At 43.7% G+C, this 18,797-nt stretch overlaps 1 protein-coding gene across 7 annotated transcripts in view; it reads right to left on the minus strand.

Annotated features, from left to right (window-relative positions):
* Window positions 1-18,797, minus strand: part of mgmt (O-6-methylguanine-DNA methyltransferase) — a 95,296-nt gene that overhangs the window by 62,909 nt on the left and 13,590 nt on the right. For all 7 annotated transcript variants that reach the window (XM_054797825.1, XM_054797829.1, XM_054797830.1 and 4 more), the window contains exon 3: window positions 2,027-2,193. In XM_054797825.1, the coding sequence (XP_054653800.1) occupies window positions 2,027-2,193 (167 nt within the window). The remainder of the gene's footprint in view (window positions 1-2,026; window positions 2,194-18,797) is intronic.

Raw genomic sequence — 18,797 nt, forward strand, 5'->3', positions numbered from 1 at the left:
CTGGGCCATGACGCACAGACGACAGCGACGCCAAGCTAGAACCACATCAAAATATACACACTGAATAAACAGGGTTGAGAATCCTTTCTCCGTGTCTATTGTGTATAAAACGGGACCTGATGTTGATTTCAGCCCGTTTGCACATCACCGTTGTGTGACGTGCAAACGTGTGCCATAAAGACGATGAAATAAATTCTAAAAAACAGTGGAACTTGCGTTTTAGCTGCTGTAAAAATGTAAATGTAAAAATAATCTTACATTTTCCATTACTGTAACATTCTACTGGCTCGGGTGGTATATTAGTTGTCTGCCAACCCAGTGGTTGCTGGTTCGATACTCAGTCGGTGACTAGAATAACATGTAAAGGATGTTTCAGCTTCAGCATTCACATGCAATTTCTACTGAAATGGCTTCATCTAGTTTCATCTTCATCTGGTTGAACGTGGTATTTTCTTGAGTGACTTGCCTGCCACCGTGTGAAAAGACACGTTGCTGCTTCAATCCTCGCTCCCGTAATCATTCAACTTATTTATACATTTCAACACGCAGTCTGCATTTTTACTTTCCAACATTTTTTTAGTCCGCTAAAAACAAATAGACAAATGAAATTTGGGTGAAAACCAATTCACATTTTCCACTCCACTTGTTCGACAGGGTGACATGGCTCAGGTGTTGAATGTTATTTTCTTTTGTTGTGTTCCGTGAAAGGACATTTTGCTGGTTCAATCCTCACCCCCCCTGTAATCAGTCAACTTATTTATACATTTCAACACGTGGTCTACATTTAGGTAGACTGGTTCACTGCCAACCCAATGCTTGCTGGTTCGATCCTCAGTCCTTGTGTAATCAACCTATTTATACCTTTGAACACGCAGTCTGCATTTTTACTGTCCAACATTTCAAATTCCGCCGTTTTTAGTCTGCTAAAAATGAATAGACACATAATGCTGCCCCTGCTGGTGAGAAATCATTGTGCATTTTCCATGACTTTTACATTCCATTTATTCCACAGCGTGGAATTGGCTCAAGTGATGTGTAATCATGGCATATATTTAGACATTCAACGAATCATTCTCCATTTTTACACTCCAACGCATCAAATTCCGGCACTTTTTTGTCCACTTACCACTCGCACATTTCTCAACCGATTGAAACCATTTTAGCATCAAAATATTCAGCTTATTCAGGACATGTAGGCTATTTAGCAGGACTTTCCTAAGAACGTCCCACATTTTTCACAAGTCAATATTATCTGGAATATTTCTACCGTTGAAAATGGACAATTTCAATGTCACCCCTATCGGTGGAAATGCATTTTAAAATAAAAACATGGCATGCGACATTCTGCTTATTCTGTGCACGGTGGCATGGCTCAGGTGGTGGAGTGGTTGCTGGTTCTATCCGCAGTCCTTGAATAGATAAACAGGTACCTGTATAGTACCTGTACCTGTATAGTAGTTGGATATTTCTACATTTCAGTGTCAGCATTCACACACAATTTCTACAGAAATGTCTTCATCTATTTAAATATGTTATTTTTCTAGTTTTTATATTGAGTGGCTTGCATCGCTCACTCAGCAGCCACACACACGGTGTGAAAGGACACTAATTGTCCATTTTTTGAGAGGCGAGGTGGCTGCCAACAATAAGCTCATTCAAACTTTACCACCATTCACATGTTCTCATTAAAAAGAAAGCGCGCGGGGGAAGGAGGAGGAAGGAAAAAAAAAAAAGCGAGTTTCCTGTCTGAAAATGTCAAGAGTGGAATTCGATCAGTTGCAAAGAATGTGCCAAGAATCATGGAAAAGCTTGCCAAGACTAACACGCGTGGTAAGAGCCGCCGCAGATTAGTGCACCGAGTTACAGCTCTGTGTTCTGTTCTCCGGCCGCGGCTGGCGCTCTCCCGCCGCTATAAAATACTTCATTAGAAACACAGCGCGCCAGTGAGTGCAAGTGATGTAACTGACAATTAAGAGTGAAAGGCCGATCCCAGTCGCGGCTCTGCAAATATTTATCCGTGGCAGACCTGCTCTCAGGGCGGGGTGGTGAAAGGCGGGCGGCGGCGGGAGACTCCCGGCGCTCCGCGGCTCGTCGAAGTACGCCCGGAGCCATTCCACGCAGCGCCACAACTCGGGGCCGGTTTCCGCCGGGCCGCCGTTGACCATACAGCAGCTCTGGGGGGGCTCGCCGCTCCTGCCGGGGGGAAAGAGGAGCAATCACAATATGGCAATCCTGGTTGAGAATGTGCTGAAATACGCCACTCGGGTGTAAACGGACGCCTGCGTGGGGGGGGTCACACGTGGGCGCAAGATGACATCATTTGCAGCGTGAAATCTAAGTTGTCAAGGGGGTCATGTTTGGAAAGAGTTACACAAGTCTCCTGTCACTCTGCTTTAGGTGGAATAAGGCAAGAACACGAGTGTTTGCGCCACCGCTGTGGTTGGTGTGGTCAAGGGTGAACGTGGTCATACCAACCCTGGTGAGCACCAACCAGGAGAGACGGGTCTCGCTCGGCTCGCCTGCAAGCCAACTCTGGTTTCCTTGACCTCAAATGCGAACGCATCAGTGTCATGATCTCACGCACAAATGACTAATGTGTCAGAGAAAAGTGTTGCCTGACAATGGCGCTCTTTAAAAGTACATCTTGCGAAATCCGGGCTGGTAAACACAGTCCAATATAAAAATAACTAACGTATTCAACTCAGCAGACGGCATTGTGGTTTGGAATATCTGAGTTACGTCACGTAATCACGTCACGAACGCCAGCCAATCCAGTCCTTCCTTTATGCACATGCAGCTTTTGCTCCCGTTTCCTGGATGGAGCCTTTTTCCAGTTTTTTCCACGTGACCAGACATCCCGTTCAGGAAAATAAATGTCTCGTGGGCCCCGGGACAATAATTAATTCATTCATTAATCACACAATAAATGCAAATGAACTGGATCATTTTGCCGGCCTCCATATATCGCCACGTGCATGCGTGTCTGTTTTCCTCGTCCCTCACCTCCAAACAGGCAGGAAGAGGAGTCACTCTGTGCATTGCTTTCATTTCAATGTTTAAATCTCGTGACACCCCTACGTTCGATGTATCTACAGTAGTGTACTTTTATGTTCTTAACTCCATCTTCATCTTAAACTACCTCCATTATCACTCCCCTTCCCTTAAATTGTGTGTCTTTTCCAGATATTACTTTCTTCAGGCTTCTAATTGGCTAAAATAACCTCATCATTAGCAGTTTAGCAACTTTTTTTTTTTTAAATACACAAACACCCACATGTACAAATGCATTTTTAACAACGGTAATTTTAGCAATATTTTAGCTCAATTTTCCGCATGTGCACGTACATGCAGGATGTGAAAAGGAGTATTTTCGGGGCTTGTGTATGACGTCACAGCATGCACCCCTGCCAACTTAACTGGGCTGCTTTTACTCTTTTGTTTCCTTGTTTCTGTTCATGTTTGTGTAACAGCATTAAAGAATGACAGTGACAAGTAACTCCACTTCATGATAGTTACTGTTTTGCTCATATTCTTTTCAGGAAATGACATTTTTCAGGTTTCGAAATGCTAAAATGGCCACCAAGTGAGAGGTTAGGGTGCCATCTGGCGTTGGCACAAGAACGGATACTATAGCAAGTCAATAAAAACATCGATGCCTGCTTTTGCTATCGTCAATATCGACAATACAACTTTTTCAAGTGGGCAGTATATGCACATTTGTGCCTGTGGGACCATATTTTGTAGCCCCCTACTTGACATAAAAGTTTAGTGTAGGTGTGGGCCATGGGTGTCCAAAGTGTGGCCTGGGGGCCTTTTGCAGCCCATTGCTGTTTTATTTTATTTATTTTAAATCAGCACATTTTAAAATACAATTACACAAAAAAATGAACAAAGACAACAAGAAAAATGAAAAAAGAGCAGTAATTTGATGAGAATAAAGTAAAAATTAAAGTGATATATTCATATCAAAAATCGTAACATTACGACACAAAAAATGTACTGGCGCAATGTTGTGATACTATGAGGACAAAAATGTAAATTTTCAAAATAATTTGTGCAATAATAGTAACAAAACAAAGAATGGAGTTGCAATTTGTGTACAATTAAGTTGGGAAAAAGTTGTGATACTACGAGAATAAAGTAAGTTAAAATATTATGTGCCACTGTGTTGGGAAAAAAGAATGCCGAGAAGACAGTTGAAATAGTTGCAAAATTGAAAGCTAACAGTAAAAATGGAAAAACAAGCAGTAGAGACAAAGTAAAAGACACTTAGTCACCTACAACACAAAGCTGAGATGTTTCTTCTTGAAGTGTATGTACTTATGTATAACCTGTTAGCATATCCACGTGTTGACTTACTACATTTTACATATCAAAGTGGCCCCCGCATCCTTTGATTTTGCCGCAAAAATGGTCCAATTTGTCATGTTGACTGTTTAGAATGAGACTGGACAATGGTCACACTGTAGGTGATAGTGCTTCCTGACGGACTTTGTGACTGTGGTGAGTTGCGGTGGCGGGCGGAGCTTGACCGTCTGAAACAGCTTTCAGTAAAGTAGTGAATTTAAGAATACGTGGGTTCTGTTCTTTGTTTTTTCCCCACTGAATAAGTATGGAGAATGGTGCGTAGTGCCATGTGTCGCTTTAGCATACAACTGGCAGCCTGTATGCATGCGGCCACACTGTTTAGAAAACGGGTACGATTTATAAAAGTGAGTACAAAGATTTTTATGAGCAAAGTGGAGGGAAAACATACAGTAACAAAAAAAAGTTTTTTTTTTTTTTTTTTAAAAGAGCAGCGCAAGTGTGGTCATACCTTGAAATGCACACACACACACACACACACACACACACACACACACACACACACGATGAAGTATAAAAGAAAACATTGTCAGGCCAAGAAGGCTGAGCGCTAACAGTTTAACAACATTAAGGAAGTGTAGTCATTTCTGGGGGGGGGGCTTGCAGCTGTGTCAGGACAAAGTGAAAGAGCTGCGCGTTAACAAGAGTTTCAACTCTGCTTGGGTCTGGTTGAGAGTTCATGACAAGCACAAATGGATTTTTTTGGCCAGAGCTGCGCTGGCGAGGCAAAGCGCCACACTTGGACGTGCATCTTAGCACGAGTAGACGCTTGGAGGAATTTGCCGACGGTTGAGTTGGCATGGCTTAACAGCTGAGTTTCTCTCCGCCGCTGACCACCCCCCAGGTCAACGCAAGCAGACTGACCCATATTTGACACTTAAAGACCCAACTGGGAAGGTCCTCTCTTAGCATGTGCATTACGCCAAAGTGGACCTCAAGCTGTGATGCGGATCTTGAAGCGGGCCCGCCAATTCCATTAACTGGTGTGCAGCGCTTATAAATAAATAATATCGCCATTTAAGTGCCCCTCTTTCAAAATTGGCTTATCCTGTACAGTATTAATAATAGACATTTACTTTGTTAAACGCGCCGTGACAACACCGGCTCCAAAGCGTCTTTACACTTCTGCTGGGGACAACAGCAGCGGCATCTTATTACCTCCGCCAAGGCTTTTAAAGCTATTAGCAGGATTACACACAAAAAAACCCAAAGCAATTTCCATGAAACTTTGTGGAGCACCGGGACACGGGCTTAGGGCGGCCACAGCCGGTCAAAAATGATTTATTACTAAAACATGTAACACACTTGTTTTTGTTTAGTTTTTCAAGTAAACCTGATCAATATCTTGTCATATTCCTGCTCGGTATACAGTATATCCACGGCACAGTTCTAAGTGAAATATCACATTTTGTGGTCTTATTTTGATATTTCATTTGAAGTTATGCATTATTTGCATGCATGCAGTAAAGTATCATAAAAGAGCAAAAGTCATGCAGAAACGAAATATGTAATATGTACGAGAAAATGCAGTATATTAAAGTGTATTAAAATGAAAACAAATACAAAAAAGTGGGTTGCGACTTACTGATCATTGGAAAATGTGTCCCAGGTTGACATTATTTGAGAACCGCTGGCCCTGGAGGACCTTAATTAATTCTGGTGTGCCTCCAATGCACCAAAATGGCCAGTTCCAGTGTCAAACTGCGGCCATCATAAAAGGGAAGGTCATACAGAAACCGGAAGGTTGGCGGTTCGAGGCTCGCTCCCTCCACCCAGACACTGTCGCTGTGGCACTTCACCCACCCATGAACGTTTGGTGGAGAGGCCGTAGGCACGAATTGGCGTTTCCGTCAGACTACCCCAGGGCAGCTGTGGCTGCAGGTGTAGATGACCACACCAGCGTGTGACTGAATAATGGCTTCACTTCACTGTGAAGAGCTTTGGGTGCCTTGAGAAGTGCTATATAAAATAGAATCCATTATTATTATTAATAAAACACTTTGTTTGAATAAATAATATAATACCTGTCTTATATGTCAAGTGTAAAAAGACGTTAACCAACACAACAATGCAAGAAAACCCAAATATTTGATGGTGGTAGTGAGTAGCACATGGTTGATGGACACTAATGGTGGGACTTAGCTAATAAATACTGCGGGTTGTGAACAGTGTTTGAACTGTGAAAACAAATTCAGTCCCTTAAAAGGGGGGCATGAGAGAAACTAAGTGAGAACCACTGTTCTCGCTGAACCCTCGAGGTTCTTATGAGGCACCTTCCAGGTCTTGCATTGATATGCTGATGTGTCACCTGACAGTGGTGCATCATTTAATTATCTGTGCAACTTTAGGGATGGTTCACAGTGGACAAAAATGTTGAGCCACTGCTGGACCCCCTCTTCTTGAGGCTATGCCTTTTGGATTAAGGGTCGAAAAAATGCAAGATAATCCTGGGATTATACATATTATTGTATATAATCGATATTATTGACAACATTTTTGCGACCATTTTTTCATGAATTATATGGCATAATAATGAGAGTACATCATATCAAACACAATAAACTTCCTGCCCTGTCAAGAGTATTTAACATTGGAATTGGAACGTCAAGAGCTTTTAAATAAATTAAACAAACAATAAAAGACAAAAAAAAACCTCAATGTAAATAAAATGGACTCAGTCTCTGTTAGAAAAATTGCACTTAAATAAAAATCGCAATTCATAAACTGTTAAAGAATAAAAAAACTCCAATAAAAACTACACACACAAACACGCAGTTATGTAGTGTATTGTTAAACTAATGTACTGTAGGGGGCCATATTGGAGCTGGACCACATATCTGTGGTGGTAGTAAAATGCTACGTTGCTGATTGTCCTTCAACACGTCTTCTTTCATTCAGTTCAACAACTGCCGTTTGTGACATGTATGTTCTCATTTCCCAAAATGTAGCGAGCAGCACAGTCTGTGAGTGCGCACAATTTTGCGCTTTCGTTTTATATTTACTTTGCCGACCAAATGCCTCAGAAAGCGTTGGCTGTCGGGACGAAGGCTCTGCTGCACCTCCACTCTGGGGCTGTGGCATTTGGCTTAGAAACCATGGCTTTTGTGCCTTCATTCGTATTAGCTTTGGCTTGCTAACTTGCTGCTACCACTCTGTGTATCCACTCACTGGTATGCCCGCCTCCATGGACTGGGACAAAGAGGCTGAATGGCTGACAGGAGGGTTCACTCTCTCTGTTCATTCCACTATAGAACCGATGCACACACACACACACACACACACACACACACACACACACCCTCTAAAGAGAGGAGGAAAACAAACACACAAAAATGCACATGTCAATTTATTGAGGCTGGCAAAATGTATCCATTTACAGATCATCTGGATGTGATGCTTGCTGAACTGAGGTTTTGTGCGATATGTTGACGTCGATTGCCACAAGTGACACAAAAAAGCAGAACAAAAAGCAAAAGAAAGGCCCAGGCTTGATTCTTTGACGCTTGCTGAGCTGAGGTTAAATTCGAAAGCAGGGTATTGGACTTCAGATGTTCCACTGGAAAAAATTCAGACGTATCAGCACTCTAGTAGCGGCTTTCGAGTAACAGACGTGTGATCGTCCATCTCTGCCGGCTGGTTTGTGGCCGTGAGATGAAAAGTCTCCTGGGTGGCGTTTGGCGGCGGGTGTAAATACAGTCAGAGGTGTAACTCCTCTCATTTTCCACATAAAGCACACGGTGGTTTCTAGCAGAAAGTGCCGCACAGTCAGGAGAGCCACCGGCGGGGTCCTGCACTGAGACTCCCGCACAAACAATGGCCGAGGCTCATGGCGATATCCAGGCGGCATGGGTGAGCGCCCAGCCAGCCCCTACTTTTCATTGTCTCTCCTTTCTAGTCCCCCCCCGCCCCCCATCTTCCTTGCAAGGATCTCCAGGCCACCTCTCTGTAACCCCCCCCTTCCACCACCACCTCATCCTCTACCCCCTTTCCTCTCTGAGAGGATGTTCCAGCCGCTGCACACTGACAGCTCAGGGATATTGTGTGTGGAAATGTTCCTCTTGGACCCGCAGGCCCTTACAATCTAGCGGACAAAGGCTAGCGCACCTTTGCTTAAGGCGCATCACCTTTGACCCCCCGCGGTTTGCGCTTCAGACTTGTCACTGTTGCCATTACCCCCCCTCGCCTATGCTCTGCTTTTCGAGGTGCCGTGAGTGATACAACATTGACAAGTGGTAAAAGTTAATGCAATGCAGCGCATGTTATGGCTGGTAAACAACAGGAGAAATACAGAAAGAAATAAAAGGGGATTGCAGGATCAGTGGAGATGAAGTCTGTCACCTCCAGGTGCGATGGGGGATTGTTTCTAAAGAGCACCAGGGCAGCCAAGATGTGTATCAACATTTCCCCCCTCCTCAGTGACTCATACGCTATCCTATCCACATTGCTGACTTCCATGCTTGCTTGAGGAGCGCGGTGAAATCTTTACATCGTCATCGGCAAAGAAATGTACTCAAATACACAAAGACTTAAAAATAAAATAAATAAATGATTTAACGTGCATCTCAAGTCTGACTTATTTTGAAAGGCGTGTGTCAGAAAGGTAAATGTGACAAGAGGGTTGCTACAATGTTCAGAAGGTAGAAAACATGTGCAGACTTTGGAGCTTTTATACACTTGCATAAACGTAAATGCAGCTGTGACGCTCCTCAGCTTGTTCTCCATGCCGGAAAATGTCTCATTTTGGGAAATGTCTATTTTATTCTGTGCTGTCTTCATATAGTCGTCATGCTCCTGTCCTCAGCTTGTCCTCGATGCACAGATATACATATATATACATATTCTGTGTGTGGTGAAAGATCATTCTAAATGCCGCTGAAGGGGTCGTCTTTTGAACAATGACTGGGATTGAATGAGTTCATAAAGTATATTTTTTCTAAGCATTGCCACAATGCAAACTGTGGTTAAAAAGCAACAGAAAACACTTTTTTTTCCTTTTTTTTACAGCCACTGAAATACGGTAATTGCTTCCAAAGTGCTACTCCACAATTTCCCTCGGACAAAGAAAAACATCTCCATCTCTACAAGTCTTGCGGCTAGTTATCATATTTTTATTCCATCACAGGTAATAACAAATAATTCAGACCTAGCCAGGATGCCGCTGCACTAAAAAGAATATTTCCCTTGATAGCAGATTGTGATTCCAGAAAATTTCTAATATTGTGCTCCTGTCACAATCAATTTCCAATTACCATAAATCATTGCCACGCAAAGTGGGAGTCATTTGGAGCGCTGCCTATTTCCTAATATAAAGAATGAATTGCGCATTTGTATAATATTGGAGGTTATTTTATTCATCCTGCAGGAAACAATCAAAGGAGACAAAAGGGTGGGGGTGGGCAGCTTGAAATGTGCCGGTCTGTATCTCTGCTTCACGAGTCTTCGCTAAGACTTTTTCTATCGAGTGCAAACAGGTTAACCACAATATCTAATTGAAAGGAATCTGGCCAAGGGTGTAATGGTGTACCGCACACACACACACACACACACACACACACACACACACAAAGGGGGTGTGGGGGGTGGAAAAAAACTCTAAACTCATGCCTCCACCCTGTGAAGCGTGATGGCGCTCATCCTGACTCGATCGGCTGTCACTTTTGACACAGCCTGCCAGGGTTCTCCTTCACCGATCATGGGTAACATGGCGGGTCAGGGGATGAAATAGAAAAGGCCAAGCGCCGTCCAATATTTTCCCCGGCCTTATAACGGCACATACTTAACTCACACACGTCAAGGACTCAAGAGAGCATGAAAAAAGACTAAAATGACGGAGGAGGAGGAGGGGTGGGGACGGGGGGTTGAAATACAGCATGTCTCTATGAATGTCAAGATGCTGACGCTCTCCCAAGCAGAGGCTGTGATACAATTGTAAGCCACTCGCTCAATGCGGCTCGTTCAGCCATTTGAGGGCCGCTCAGATGCTGATCTCGCTGCTGCAGCATTAAAAGTCGAGAGCTTTCCGAGTGGCGGGCGGGAAGGGAAACTCTCCTCTTGTCCTCGGTGGGTGTGCAAGCAAAAAAAACAAAAAAACAAAAAAAAACCCCAACAACAACAGGGCAGGATAAACGGCTCTCTAGATATCCAAGCGGTCCTATTAGCAATGACCACCACGGACTGGAGCCGATGCATAAAAGGTGGCGGCGGCAGGTGCAGAGGAGGCAACAAAGCACACAACAATTAGGCGTTCTCCCAGCTGGCGAGCCACAGGAGTCAGTGAAGGCATGTAATACCGCAGCCTTAACTCTTACTCCATTATGTAGCGTATCCGCACCCCGAAGCAGCAATGTTTATCTACAACAGACTACTGAGCAGTTTCAAATCGCATTTTTAGCCCCTATTCTCAAGTGCCACAGTAAGAGATTCCAATTACCCGAATGGTAAGGAGCCAGCGAGGGAGGCATAAAGTACATTAGGGATCCCCTGTAACTGCGGGGACCTTTTAGAGGCTCCACTGAAGAGGGCCGAGAGACTTTGGGGAAGGGAGGAGTGTGGTTCTGCCGGTGGAAGGGAAGGGGGACGGAGGAGGGGGGGGTACAGTGACCCTGCATGGATAGCCTCTGTCAAAACTTGACCACGTCAAGCACAAAGGCATTATGGGAATCCAGTGTCACCAAGTCCTAATTACTGTCTGTGTTGAGAGCAAATTACTGCCTTGTTCCTCTGATTAGCGAGGAGGCTAATCTTCACCTGTGTACGCCAGCACTGCTGAGGGCCCTTGAGTGTTAGCGCTTCGTCTTCTGTAATTTATTTTTAAATCAGTGCCCGCTCCCAGGAGTTTTGAGTGTTTTGTTGTGAACCGCTTACCATGATCCCCACCGCCGCCCCCTCACCCCTAAATCCTTGACTAAATCCTTGTTTGGTGCCGCAGGAAGATAAGCAAGAACAACACTTGGGCATAATTGACTCGTACTCCTCTCCGAGATGTCGGGGCGAAATCGTCTCTGCGCATATTGCCTTAGCATGTCGCACGGCGCGCACTGCTGCATGTTGCAGATATAGAATCCAATCAAGTTGCAAAACAAACTAGCTCAACCGCTCGTGTCGGGGAAAAACTTCTGAGGGGGCAAAACAAAAAAAAAAAAGAAAAAGCGCACGGAGGTTGCTTTTAGCAACGCCTTCACCCTGGAGGCTGCCTTTCGGAAAAGCACAACATTTGCAGGATTTTCCAATGCCAGTGTCTCGTCTGGGGCGGGGGGGGGTGCACAGGTAGTGTTACACAGGTGTTGCTGTGCACAGGAAGTGGCACACGGAGCCTGATTGGGAGGGTCCCGGGAGAGGGAGGCATAAACATAGTGCACAGATGGGTCCAGGGGCCAGTGGGAGCAGCACCTTAATGAATACACAGCTGAGTACTACACTTCACAACATGCAAAACAATATTCACAGGCTGCCGCCGAAAAATAGAACAAAAATGATCTGAATATCATTAGGCTATGAATTATTCATCGCCCTTTCTTGGGAGACCACGTCAAAAAAAATAAATAAGTCCCTCGGCCTGCCGTCCGATGGTTTCATTCAGCGTCCCAGCAGATCTCCATTGCTATGACAAAGCAGTTTAAGTTACAAAATGCACCCCCCTTATTTATAGACATCACAGTAATTAACAGGGGTGTAACGGTACCAGTACGACACCAATGCAGTTTGGTTTTAAAGGGAACTAAACACAAAAGAAGCTTTTATGATTTTTAAACTAAACAAATAAAACTAGATTGATTATAGCAAATAAAAATAATAGGAGATACTAAAATAAAATAATAAATATGAACATGTGTAACAGTTTACAGTGTTCCTTTTTAGAAAAATGCAGACAAGTGCAACAGTTTGAGATGTATTATTTGATTCTGAGTAGTAAACAGCCAGCAGGTAATTCCCCAATAAATACAAGTATATTAAAAAAATACATATTACATTAAAAAAAAATCTATGAGCTAACAGTGCACAAGTGCAACACTTTGTATGATTTATTGTTTGATTTTGAGTGCTGACTGCTAACAGGTAATTACTTAATAAATAAAAATAATAAATATCAAATAAATATGAACTAATATATAATAGTTTTGTGTTTCCCTTTAGGAAAATGCAGTGATGCAGACAAGTGTAACAGTTTATTATTATTTGATTTGTAGCAAATGAAAGTGTGTTCCTTCTGACTGCTAGACTGCTGATTCTCTCATTAATTAAATTCTCACATAAAATCAATCAAAGTAAAATACAGCGTATCTTTTAAGCACAGTGCAACAGGTACAGTTTCAACTGTCACCATTACTTGTGTATTTAGGGATGCTCCGATCGATCGGCAGATTTCTGTGAAAAGCACGTGATCGACACGATATGCCGCTAAATGCCGATCACCCGCGGCTCGTACTATTGTAGCATGCAGCCTGTAGCGAGCGTCTCCCGCCCACTTTCCTTTACTTCACACTGCGTGGGCGTGCCAAACCCAAAACAATCATGTCTGCCGCGTGGGACGTACCTGTCGTTGGTGAGAGTGATGTACAGTAAATGTTGCAGCCTCCACGTTAAAAAGCTGTCATTTAATACGGCATTTGAAGAACAAAAACGTGACGGAGTTTTCCAGGCTCACGATGTGATCATCAGTCAAACGGCAGCTAAAGTAGCCAACGCTGCACAGCCGCCCGTATGTGCCTAACAGTCAGAAGTCTAAAGCCAAAAGAGTCAAGAAATAACTGAATTCATCAGACTAGATGGCCATCGCTCGTCAGCGGCGGAAGACACCGGGTTCACCGGCCGCTCTCTCACTTGGAACCCACCCACATGCTACCCGGAAGTCCTGCTAGAACGCCATCGAACAACATACTCACATCCATCCTCCTTAAAGAAGGCAAAGCTTTACCAGTGATATACAGTATGTTCTCTTGAAAACGTAAGTCAAATATTCTTTTTGTCTAAATCAGGGGTGTCCAAACTTTTTGCACCGAGGGCCACATACTTAAAAATGAAAGGATGCAAAGGCCAATTTGCTATTTTGTAAAGCAACACATGTAGATATGCTATGAAGTTACACATATTTCAAGAAAAAATGCATCTCAGCTTTGTGCCATAGGTGAAAAAGCCTTTTTAATTTTCTTTTAAAAGAATCTTTGCATATTTACTTCTCATAATATGATGAGGGCCACACGGTGGTCTAGTGGTTAGCACGTTGGCCAATACAGGAACAACCTGGAGATGGGAAGACCTGGGTTCGATTCTCCCCTGGGCATTTCTGTGTGGAGTTTGCATGTTCTCCCCGTGTGCGCGTGGGTTTTCTCCGGGTACTCCGGCTTCCTCCCACATTCCCAAAAACATGCAGGTGGGGTTAATTGGCGACTCTAAATTGTCCATAGGTATAAATGTGAGTGTGAATGGTTGTTTGTCTATATGTGCCCTGCGATTGGCTGGCGACCAGTCCAGGGTGTACCCCGCCTGTCGCCCGGCTCCAGCATGCCCCCACGACCCTAATGAGGAAGAAGCGGTATAGAAGATGGATGGATGGATAATATGAGTTTATTAGGGTTAGGGTTGTCAACTTAAATTTATTTTGTTTCTCACAACATTACGACCTTTAAAAAAAACGTTTTCTTTAATATTTCAACTTTATGCCGCCAAAATGACATCATTTTTGACATCATTATTCTGGTAAAAATATTTTCTTTTATTATGTCCTTGTAAAATGACTGCAAATGTTTCAATTACTGGGATTCTTGTTAAATTTTATTTTCAGAATGTGCCGTGGGGCCAATGAAAAAAAACAGCCGCGGGCCACAAATGGCCCCCGGGCCGCACTTTGGACACCACTTTGGACACCTTCTCAGTGAAGGTGATTTTATGCTTCCCTTTTTCATATCACATAGCCAAGAGTACATTTCAAAATGTACACTCTAAAATGTAATTCATTGAATTATTAATGCAATCTACATGATCGGTATCAGCTAGTTTCATTCATGGATGATCGTATCGGAATCTGCAGCCTGAAACTCTGATCGGAGCATCCCTACTTAATATGTCTCATAAAAGGAGGTTCCTTATTGGTTGAACTGCAGCATTAATGCAATCAATCCAGCCATTTTTCAAAAGATAACCCCTTCAGCAGCGGCCATTTTAAACCATTCTGAACGACCTTTCAAGGCACGCAGAGTGTTGTGTTGCATGGCTACAATCATGGAACCTACCAAAACAGAGATTAGACCCCCGTCTTTCAGAAAAGAAAAGGTTGTTTCTATATGTTTCCGTTCTTTAGTAATCAGCAGCACATTTCATTACATTTTTCGTACATTTCAAGCATAACTTTCACTTTGACACAAATATTTTTTGCTTTCGTGTCAGCTCAAATATCTAAACAACTATACCAACATAAACAACACAAAAAATGGGTTTAAATCAAAATAACTTATTTACAAATATCACACTATGAACTATTTACAATTTTCATATTTGGAAGTGAACTGTGTGTCACGTTAAAATTACCCTACAACGCGTAACCTTCTGCATGCTAACCTCCTCCACGCTCTCTCCCTTCCTCCTTCCTGTCATGTGTGTTTTCACCGTCCACAAGATCTCTGCTGCCGTTTTTATGGCTTCAAATTCCTCTGAAGGAAACACATTCTTAGGGAGTTGCGTCATCACCTCTTTTTGCCTCCCGCACAAACAAAAAGGTAAAAGATGTATAAGTACACAAATAAGCTCCTCACACTTGGCCTGTCTCCCTCCCTCTGTAACTGGGTGTTTAACTTTCTCACGGGCAGACCCCAGTCAGTCAGAGTCCACAACCGCACATCCAGCTCAAGAATTGTGAGCACTGGGACCCCACAGGGGTGTGTGCTGAGTCCACTCCTCTACACGCTCTTCACCTACGATTGCGTGGTCTCCCAGAACAACACCAGCATCATTAAATTTGCGGATGACACTACAGTCATCGGCCTGATCACTGGTGGTGTTGAAACATCATACAGAAGAGAGGTGGCGGACCTCATAGCTTGGTGTCGTGATAACAATCTCCTTCTCAATACAGATAAGACTAAAGAGATGATCATTGACCCAAGAACAAGGGAAAAGGAGCCACATAGACCCCTGTTTATTGATGAGACTGAGGTGGAGAGGGTGAAAACCTTCAAGTTCCTTGGCACACACATCAGCGAGGACCTCACCTGGTCTCACAACACCCAACAAATTATGAAGAAGTCCCAAAGGAGACTGTACTTCCTGAGAAGACTGAGGAAATTTGGCATGTCCACCACAATCCTGAGTTGCTTCTACAGATGCACTATGGAAAGTGTCCTTACCGCCTCCATCACTGTTTGGTACGGTAACTGTACAACACGTGATAGGAAGGCACTCCAGCGGGTGATCAAGACCTCACAGAACATTGTTGGGGCAGCCCTCCCCTCACTGCAAGACATTTATAAATCTAGAGTCCTACGAAGAACACACAACCTCATCAAGGACAGCACACATCCACAACACTCATTATTCACACTCCTACCGTCAGGCAGACGCTACAGGAGTTTGAAGTCCAGGACCACATGGCTGGCAAACAGCTTTTACCCACAGGCCATCAGGCTTCTCAATGAAGCACTCAGACACGCCACACGCAACACACACTCATAGCACTTTATTTATTTATTTATTTATTTGTATTATTTACTTGTATTAATGTCTCTTCTGTTGTTGTTGCTTAATTTATTGGTATTTATGTATATGCGTTTATGTTTCTTATGTTCTTATTCTTTCTTGTGTTTTTCTTTCTTTTCTTGGGAGAATGAACAGAATAAGATTTTCATTGCATGGTATAACTGCTGTTGTACTATGCACATGACAATAAAACTCTCTTGAATCTTGAATCTTGAATCTTGAAGTACGTTGCTGGGATCAGACGTCCGGGTTTATAAAAACATGCAACTAGGTTTTTGGTATCGAATGAGTTTACAGTTCCAGAGTTCCCGGCCTCTACTGAGCAAAGGCGGCACGCTGCTTTCTTCTTGTCTTTTTCCTTTGTCAAGGCGAGGTGCTCCCAAACAGGAAACTTCAACCACAGAAGAGGGTCTTCAAGCTCTGGCTTCTCCTTGGCACCATCGCTAGCCAAAGGCCGGGCTGCACCGACGATGGGCCGCGTGGAAAGTCGGTACGGAACGTGACGACCGGGATTACGATGCACGCACCGTTCCACCCCAGTAATTACGACTGCACTGGGCTAGAGAGAAGAGGAAGAGGAGGAGGAGGAGGAGGGGGGGGTTAAAAAAAAGCATACGTTGTTGATATGTTTCCTCCCGGTGTGTGAGCACATCATGTAAACAGGCGCCAAACAGGGAGCACATTTAGCATAGCGCTATTCAGCGTGAAGCGGGACATTGATTCACAACACTACACGGGTGTGAGAAAAACGATAAATGCATCACCTCTGATATTTCACACCAGCGCCGGTAGCGTGTAAAAAGCTGTTGTGACAGCTTGGGCATTGGGGCCGCGTAGACGGGAGAATGCCTGGCTGCGTATGAATGCCAAATGCGAGCCGGGTGACGGCTTTGACACAAAAACACTCAGCCTCGGAACAATTAGGGTGCTTCTCGGGCCCCTTCCAGTGTTGCCGGTGATAATGGAAAGCTGTGAGGATAACTGGTGATAAATAGACTTTAACACCCTCCTCCTTAAGAGCAATGCAGTCCTCTCATATGCTTAACTAATCGTGAGCATGGCCGGCAAATTCATACAAAAGACTAATTACTGTTGTACTTCACTTCAGTCTCAAAGGCCTCTTATATAAGGACTTGGGGGTTCTCCTGCTTCTTTTCTCCTCTTGATGGGTATTTTTTAACAAGTAGGGCCTGGCGCGAGACAAAAGCGTTTAAAAATCGGTGATTGCTTTCATCCTCTTTAATTACATTCAGAAATGGCATTTCTGTCACATAATACGCCCCTATTGTTTCAGAATTATCTGGCTTGGAGAGGAAAATCTACAATATTTGACGATGCTCCCGAGCTAAATCGCCTCTTGAAATTGAAATATGCCGTGGAAATCCAAAATAATAATAATGAAAAAAAAAAGAAAAGCCAGCCCTCGCACGCGGCTGATATACGGGCGAAGCTGCTTGGCATTCTGCAGGATGCCATTATTATGCATATCCAGGTAGAAAGTTAATTAACCCAAAGCTTAAGCTAATTATGGTAGCAGAATGCTATCAACCAAACGCTTTCAGTCAGACAGCTGTCCGGAATTTCATTTGCTAATCATTTGTCTTTTGCCAGAGCATATGGTGCGTTTCCCGCTATCACAGCAACAACAAACAGATGAAAATCATTAACTAAAAACAATGAGCAATGTGAAAAATCAGACGCAGATTTATGTGGCTTTGTGTCAGAGGAGCGGGGTGGGGAGGGGGCAGGTGGTAGAGAAAGGCGGATTTGTGGCCTGGAAAGTACAATGATCATTTTTTTTGGTGCGAGCCACTCAGGATTTTAGGCGGATCATGTGACCCAAGTGTGCTGGGAATGCAGACGCACAAATATATTGTTTATATCTATATGCAAATGAGGCTGAATGTTTATCCGTGTCAAATTAAATACAATTTCCTATAGGAGCTTCTTCAGAGCCGCTTTTAGCTTCTAGCACATTTTTTGAACACAATATTTCAATGCGGTTAATAAAAATGTTAATAAAAGTCCAACATGACGAGGTTGGGTTCCAGAAAGTACGCACAGGAAATGACGTCGAACTCACCAGTGTCTTTAAAGCCGTACAGGCCAGGCTTTCAGTAACATTTGCACATTCTAGAAGAAGTTAACAACTGCATGCTAAAACTGAAATTCAGTCGTCCCTCGCCAAATTTCGCGGTTCGAATTTCACGGCTTTAAAAAATCTGTACATGAATGAATACACATGGCTGTTTCGTAGTTGAATACGTGCAACGGATGCCAGCCACGCTGTGCAAGTGGACGTCGGTAAACCTGACTGAAAGCTGACTGAACGTTGGGTTGACAGTCGGTGCTTTTGGACAAACGGTCAGCGCTCTCGACTTGCATTCCGAAGGTCCTGTGTTCGATCCCCTACATTACCTCCTACATTACCTCCTACGGTACCTCCTACAGTACCTCCTCCAGTACCTCGTACATTACCTCCTACAGTACCTCCTACATTACCTCCTCCAGTACCTCGTACATTACCTCCTACAGTACCTCGTACATTACCTCCTACAGTACTTTGTACAGTACCTCCTACAGTAACTTGTACAGTACCTCCTACAGTACTTTGTACAGTACCCCCTACTGTACCTTGTACAGTACCTCCTACGGTACCACCTACAGTACCTCCTGCGGTGGCTACCGTCTCATCAATGCCGTGCTTCTCTATTATTTTCTGTCTTGCCTCCACTGGGGGACAG

Source organism: Dunckerocampus dactyliophorus, chromosome 14 (assembly GCF_027744805.1).
Source record: "Dunckerocampus dactyliophorus isolate RoL2022-P2 chromosome 14, RoL_Ddac_1.1, whole genome shotgun sequence".
Lineage (NCBI taxonomy): Eukaryota > Metazoa > Chordata > Actinopteri > Syngnathiformes > Syngnathidae > Dunckerocampus > Dunckerocampus dactyliophorus.